The sequence below is a fragment of the Ochotona princeps genome, chromosome 24 (genome assembly GCF_030435755.1).
Source record: "Ochotona princeps isolate mOchPri1 chromosome 24, mOchPri1.hap1, whole genome shotgun sequence".
In the NCBI taxonomy this organism is placed as follows: Eukaryota; Metazoa; Chordata; class Mammalia; order Lagomorpha; family Ochotonidae; genus Ochotona; species Ochotona princeps.
In genome coordinates, this window is record NC_080855.1 from 16,387,114 (window position 1) to 16,394,810 (window position 7,697).

Genomic DNA, 7,697 nt, shown 5'->3' on the forward strand with positions numbered 1-7,697 from the left:
TCTGGTAAAGATCAGATCCTCATCTTCTACAGATTTATTATTTTTTATTTATTTAAGAAGGAGAGGTTTATCTGCTGCTTCCAGGTCCCATGGGGGTGCAGGTCCAGGCATTTGAGCCATGTTTTGCTGTCCCAAGCACATCATCAGAGAGCTGGATCAAAAATGGAGTGGCTGGTTCTCCCACATGGAATTCTGGAGTCTTAGGCAGTGGCTTAACATGCCATGCCACAAGGCCAGCTCCAAAGACCAGATTTTTAAGTGGTCAGTAAGAATTATTTCCATTGCCTAAACTTGGAGATTTAGAAATAACTGCAAATTGTCATAAAGAGGTAATTTGCTTTTGACAAAATAACTGTTAGGGGATATTAGTTCATCTTTTTTGTATAGTTATATCAATAACAATGAAGATCAAGGTTGAAATTCTCAATTCAAAACTAGTAACTTAGATTGTGTTTAAAGCTTCCAACACAATCCCAGAGATGACTATAAATAATAAAAAGGAGGGCCTGGCGCGATAGCATAGTTGTTAAAGTCCTCGCCTTGCACACGCCAGGATCCCATATGGTCGCCAGTTCTAATCCCAGAGGCCCTGCTTCCTGTCCAGCTCCCTGCTTGTGGCCTGGGAAAGCAGTTGAGGACAGCCCAAAGCCTTGGGACCCTGCACCCACAAGGGAGACCTGGAAGAGCTCCTGGCTCCTGGCTTCAGATTGGCTCGGCTCCAGCCGTTGTGGTCACTTGGGGAGTGAACCATCGGACAGAAAATCTTCCTGTCTCTCCTCCTCTCTGTATATCTGCCTTTCCACTAAAAGTAAATAAATCTTAAATAATAATAATAATAAGGAACAAACTGCCTTTAAAATACATGCAATACATAGTTAATACATTTATGGGAATCAAAACGTAAGTCCTTCTCTCTTACCTATTCATGCTTGATGACCATTGAGCTCCAAGTGCAGTCTTAATCATCATTCCTAATTATATGCATATAGAGGAAACCAGCTGTATCACACAGTGAACTGGCCACCTCATTCTGTGCCTGCCTAGGGGCACACCAGCACCTGTGGCAGACTATCCAGTAACCTGCACTTCTGACAGGGAATAACACAGAACTGGCACCTAATTAGATGCTTGCCAAATTGCAAGCTTTGATTTAAGCTCAGAAAGTGAGACAAGCATGTGATCCACCTGCTAGAACAAGGCCAGAGCACCCTGTGCTAGCCTTGTCTCAGAACTCTGAACCTTACACAGAATGTATACAGCTGCCTTGGGCAGAGTTCCAACTACAGTGATTAGAAAGTCGATCTGTCCCAACCTTAAGGCTGCCCTTGGTATCTACACAGACCCAGGGTCTTCATGTTGCCACTCATCTTGCGTGATGGCAGGGTCATGGAATAGCTGAGGCCCAGGCCTATCTTACAGTCCTAAATGACAGAGTAGGGACTGAAGAGAAGAGTCAAGCCACAGATTCCTGTCTGGAGGCATGGAGCTGCTTTTTTTATGTTAATAAAAAGAACTCAAAGTTTTACCGAAATACAATAAATCCACCTGTTAAACGACCCCTAAACACTATCAAGGATTGTCCCTGCCCAATATTCCAGTAGCATGCAACGATAGCTAGTTAAGCAAAATGTTTCAGAGGTCACTATTAACACAGTAATTGCTTCAATTTACAGAGATTACTCTCCCTATCAAAGAGGAGCCCTCTCCTATTTCCAAAATGAGACCAGTGACCGCCAGCATCACCACCATGCCCGTCAACACAGCAGTGTCCCGGCCACCGCCCCAGGTCCAGATGGCACCCCCTGTCGCCCTGGAGCCCATGAGCAGCTTAGAGAACCAACTAGAAGCTTTCCTGGATGGAACTTTACCCTCACCCGGTGACATTGCTCCACTGCAAAGCAATGGCGAAGACCGAGAGCCCTTCTCCCTGATCGAGGGCCTCCCTCCGGACCTGCTGAGTCACCCGAGTGTCTTGGACCACTCACACTCACCCATGGAGACTTCCGAGAGCCAGTTTGCAGCGGGCACCCCCTGCCTGTCTCTCGACCTCTCAGACTCCACCTTGGACAACATGGAGTGGTTGGACATCACCATGCCCGGCACATCCTCGGGGCCAAGTATGTTCTCTGCTGACTTTCTCGACCCACAAGACCTCCCGTTGCCGTGGGACTAATGCCACAGGGTTCTTGTCTTGGGGCTCGCCGGGTTTTAGAACAGGAGGAAGAGGCTAACAGGTCGGCTTCTGGAGTTGGAGCCATAGTTGCATTGTTGCAATTAAAATACATTGTCACAGAACAAAGGGATGGGAGGTGATAGCCTGGAAACCAAGTGTGAAGCCCTTTCATTGCGTCCGCCAGTGAGTTTCTGCAATGCAGTGTAGCGTGGGGCCTTCTGCAACACTAGACAAAGATGCAGCTGCTTCTCGAGCCTTCCACGCCGCAGGAAGAGTGCCGCGCCAGGATTCTACACGCGGTCACTTGCGAGGCTCAATCAGGCAGACAGCTACACTCCAAACCCAAGGCCAGTCAGTGGGAGGGAGGTGCCCGGGCCACTGGTGCACTTCCTGGGGCCACAGCAGGGCTCCGGCCAGAGGGCGCTGGCCGGCTCCGTGACAGCCTCTAGCTGAAGACTTTGGGTTCCATTCAGAAACCTGTGTAGTTTGTGTTGTAGTTAATTTTGTGATTTTTGGAATTGTTTTATACTTAGATTTCCAAAGTTAAGCTTAAATGGGAGAGCTTTCCTTTATAATCCATAGATGTCTACAAAATCCTGACAGAGGCACTGCCCTGCACGCGTCCAGGTGCACCGACAACAGACAGGCCGGGCTGCATCCGCTCTGTCCATTGGACAGTCTCGTGGACGCTCTGACATCATCCCTACAGCCGACACAGGGGTAAAGAAATGGGTGGCCAGGGGTCTCCCTTGTTCCTACTAACCCAGCTCTCTCAAGAGTACTTGAGCCACATGTATTTCTGTGTGTGAAGAGTTGCTGACTTTCAGGTAACCAGATCCATCTCAAAGAACCGGGACGAGGCTTTGGCACAAAATGTCATTCTGAGCCAGAGCGTGAGCAGAGTGGGAGGTGAGGGGACGGTCACTCGTGAGCCGAGGACAGCCCCGGACGTGCACGGTCCCTGCCCCAGCAAGGCTGGCTGTCCTCCGTGCCCCAACCCCTGGCCAGCACGTCACAGGCTCCCAACTGGATGGCAGTCTGTCAAGCCGAACGTTAGAAAACTGGAGGTTTTACTTTTTTTCTTAATATATATAGGGGGAAAAAGTTATTATGTATTTGTTGAGTAGTTTAAGAATTTCCTAAATGCCAACTCACAGCATTTCCAAAATCTAGTCAGTTAAATATGATAATATAATATGTAATTATCTGCACAGAAAACTGAGCTCTAGCAGAGTGTCCTGTCATAGTACCATGCTACCATGCTCTCCTCCTCACCCCGTGTGACCCCAAGGTCACAGCCTGGCGGACGGTCCCCAGCAGCCTGCCGGAGGCACCTGACCCACTCTGTACAAAGGACTTGAGGATAGCTTGGCAGCCAGCAGCCTGGTCTGTGCGTGCATCCTGCCTCTGCTTCATGCTCTGCTGGGGGCTCCTACAGGGGACCTACGTGTGGAGAAGGCAGAAGCCCCCACAGCCCGTGGTGCCCACCTTGGTGGGTCACGGAGAGTCATGCAACACACAGGGTGCAGTAACTCTGTTGACCAAACCCTTCCCGCCGCCACCCATCCCTGAGCAAGCCCAGTGAGCTGGCCATGGGGGCACCCTCGGTCAACTCTGTCTCCTCCGGGGGCCAGCCCTTTCCTCAGGTCAGCTCTTGGCTGGGGCTTGTGGCTCCGTACTTGGTCTCTGAGCATCCTCTTCATCAAATGTCAGTGGGACAGGAGGCGGCCTCGGCCCGCCTAGTGCTGTCCCCTCCTGCCCGGTACCTTTGCTTTGCCGTAATCCTCACTTGTGTACGTGGCTACTTCTCTGCTCCTCTGGCACAGTGGAATCAGCCTTCCCTGCTGGACGTGGGTGTGGGTCATCTCCTGGACTGGGACGAGAGGCTGCGTCCCAGCCAAGCTCCCCTCCCCTAAGGTGTGGGTGTCTGGTGCATGTCAGCAGGCACCTGCTAGGGCCCCGAGACACCCAGGCCACTGGGCAGTGCTCACAGCATGTGTGCGCAGCTGTGTTCTGAGTTTGTGGAGTCTCTTGCTTGGATACTACTGGTGTTTCTTTCATAGGGATCTTCTTGTGATCCTAGAGAGATCTCCTTTAACTGCCTTTTCTCAAACCCACATGGCTCTGGGATCTGCAGACAGACACTCCTGGACTTGTCAGAACTGCTAGGCCACCAGCAGTAGTGACGGACCGGGGCGGGCAAGGTCACAGCCACCAGACGGCGCCTCACAGACCAGTTCCTCATTTCATCACTAAAGGTGCCCCCAGAGCATTAGGGGCAGAAGCAGACCATAGGAGCCGAGCTCTGGCTGGGTCCCTGCGAGGACAGGCATGCCCTCGCACAGGGCTGTGAGCACTAGGCTGCCTCTCGGGGGAGCATGGCAATCTTTGTAGAACAAGGTCAAGAGCAGCTGTTCAGCATCTGCCAGCCGAGCCGCACGGCTCAGTGTAGCCCAGTTCTGCTTGCTGGCACTTACACACGAATGGCGAGTGCTGGCAACAGACACCAAATGCCCGTCGTCCCCCTCCCTGGAGGCTTCAGTGAGTCCAGAACTAGCGACAGTAACTGGAAGGTGAGGGTTCTTAAGGACCATGGCTCCTGAGCACACACGTGTACCTGCAGTGCAGCCCCTCCCCAGCCCCCCAGCTGCATTTCAGTTTCCTCCTTATGGGATTTCAGCCAGAACTGGAAAATAACTCAGAGCACACGTGTGCTTTGTCTGGGAGTCCCACCTTGACTCACTCGCCCCTCCCCATCTTCCTGGCCACACTTCTGTGTCTCTGGTAACAGCCTGGCGCTGAGTGGGCCCATGGCTGTCACCACTCACCCTGCCCCTCACGTCCAAGGAGATGCCCTGTTACAACGATCTATCCGCACTCTGATTTCAGGCCTGTAATTCAAAAAGCTGCACATGTTTACAAAAAGAGCTCTTACCCTACACACGCTGCTCTGTGAATCCTGATGGAGAAAGTTCTGTGACAACAGAATGGCCATCTCAGACCACAAGGTGCTGCCTAGGGCCAACCAGAGGCCGTGACGGGAGCCGCCGCCACAGCCGCAGGTGGAACAGAGCTTGGTGCCAACCCCTGGGCCGGAGCTTTCCCCAAGGGTAGAGAAATCCCCTCAACTCAAAACAGTTACCTCTGCATGATGCTGTAAGGGTAGGAAGAGAAAGCATTTAGGAAAGGATTTAGTCTCTGTCAAGTACTGGACCTCAAGTTCCCAAGAGTAATGCACACTTGTTTTAAAAGGAACCAAAGGCATTGCCAAGTATTTGCCAAAAGGAGGCACTTTTTATTTAAAATTTGAGACTAGTGAGATCTCAAAATCAGTCCCAAAAATAAGGTATTATACACTTAAGGTTATAATTTTCACAAAGATGTAGATATTTCTCTATCGTCTTCATGTAAAATAGCATAGAGCTGTTTTAAGAATACATACTCTGTAGTAAATATAAGGGGTTTCCCCCCTTGTAGGAATTAGGTTTCTTGCTTGCAATAGAAATGCGATGCTAGGTGTTTCTCTTCTTATTTTCATCATCACGTTATGTCTTAGCATCTCACTTTCTGAAAACAAGAAGAAAGACACCAGTGCACGGGGCCCTGCTCGTTGAAGCAACAGTGATGGCAGTCGGGGGGTCCATTCGTTGTTGCCTTCGTGTTTTTAAAACAAAAACCATGCTGCCTTTGTCCCTGCTGTTTGCGCCTCTGACCTCGCCCCCGCCTCCTGTCTGGGTGCCATCGTGTCGCACACGCGCTGTACGCAGGCGGCACACACGGTGTCTCGGGGCATGCGCGCCTCCGTCACCTCTGTTGTACACAGCAGCACTTATTGTAGCTGGTCGGGACATGTTTGATATCTCAGCGATTTTGCATTTTTTGTGTCTCAAATAAAAGACATTTTGATGTACTGTGATTCTTGCTGTGCAGGGGGCTCGGGAGCCGTCATGGGCCCGTGGTGGGACAGGGAACACCTGGGAAGTGACTCGACCAGGCTGCTCACCAAGGTGTGGGCTGTTTGAAAGAGAGACTACAGGCCCAGAGAGGAAACACTCCCAAACGCCCCCCAATAACCAAGAGCCAAGGTCTCAATCTGGGACTCCCATCTGGGTGGCAGGGACCTTCGTATTGGGAGTGAGTCACTGTAGGGTTGTGGCACAGTAGGTTAAGCCACCACCTCTGAAGCCGACCTCACATGAGCATGGGCCTGAGTCCTGGCTGCTCCACTTCCACTCCAGCTCCCTGCTAATGCTCCTGGGAGAGCAGCGGAGGATGATCCAAGTGCTTGGGCCCCTGCCACCCACGAGGGAGACCTGGATGGAGGTTCTGACTTTGGCCCAGCCTTGGCCATTGCAGCCATTTGGGCAGCGACTCGGAAGATGAAAGCTCAGTCTCTCGCTCTGTGTGTGCTTTTAGCTAATTCTGCCTTTCAAATAAATCTTTTTTAAAAAACTAGGCAAGGCTTACCTTCAACGCAAGTGTTGCAGATCACATGTGAAGTCAGCCCTTTCTCAGCCCAGAGCTCTGAAGTACACTAGGGGAAGCCTTAGGGTGGAGCTGAACTGGAGCATATCAAGCTTTATACCAACCTCACAGTGTACACGTGCCAGGAAATAATACACATGATTAAAAACTGGCCCCCAGGGGGCGCACCCTGTGGTGTGGGCACTGGTTTGAGTCCTGGCTGCTTCACTTCCCATCCAGCTCCCTGCTCATGGCCTGGAAAATGAATGGAAGGCGGCCCAGTCACGGGCCCTTGCCACTCCTGTAACAGCCCTGGCTGGAGCTTCTGGATTCAGCCTAGGTTGGCCCAGTCACGGGCCCTCTGGGGCGCGAGCCAGCAGACGGAGGACCTCTGCCTCTCAGACAATCGCAAAAACCAACAAATTTGCTCCCAGGCCCAGATAATCCTTCCAGGTAGCCAAGCTGCAAAAGCAGCGGTTCAGGGCAGATGGTCTCACGGGCCATGCTTCTACGAAGCAGCATCCTCTTGGCTTTGAGGGAACAAAATGATCAAAAGTAATCTTGCCAATAGCTGAGGCAGAGAGCTGCAACCCGCTAGTGCACCCCACAGATGCCAACCAGGAGCCATCCAAGGTCCCCCAAGGTGTGTGGCAGGAGTCTGCCACAACCACAGCCTTTCTATCAACTCTGATGCAGAAAGCACAGAAAGAGATCTAGCCCCCGGTAGATAACGGCGGAGCCTTCCTCGTTTATAACACTAGGGGAGCCAGAGAGTCGCCCCTCAGGCAGGAAACCAGGGAGCCCTGAGCACAAGCTTGGGGTGCTACAGCATACATCACCAGATCCACCCTCGCTCGGGAAGACATGCACGATGACTGCTCACGTGACCCAGAGGCAGTTGTCATGGGCCAGATACCAGGCGCTGAGTCCCCGGGGGGCACAGAGGGCAGTAATGGGTCTGCAGGAGGCCTGGGAGGACTAGGGACCCTTCTGCCACCAGCTCTGCCCACTCAGTAACATGGCACCCTGAGAAGCTTCTGGGGCCCCGAGCTGATGTCCC

The 7,697-nt window shown here is 52.0% G+C and overlaps 1 protein-coding gene across 2 annotated transcripts in view; it reads left to right on the forward strand.

Moving 5' to 3' along the window:
- The window catches only part of MRTFB (myocardin related transcription factor B), a 90,411-nt gene extending 88,108 nt beyond the window's left edge, over positions 1–2,303 (forward strand). For both annotated transcript variants that reach the window (XM_012927508.2, XM_036492800.2), the window contains exon 15: positions 1,674–2,303. In XM_012927508.2, the coding sequence (XP_012782962.2) occupies positions 1,674–2,173 (500 nt within the window). In that variant the 3' untranslated portion in view covers positions 2,174–2,303. The remainder of the gene's footprint in view (positions 1–1,673) is intronic.
- Positions 2,304–7,697: the final 5,394 nt, after the last annotated feature.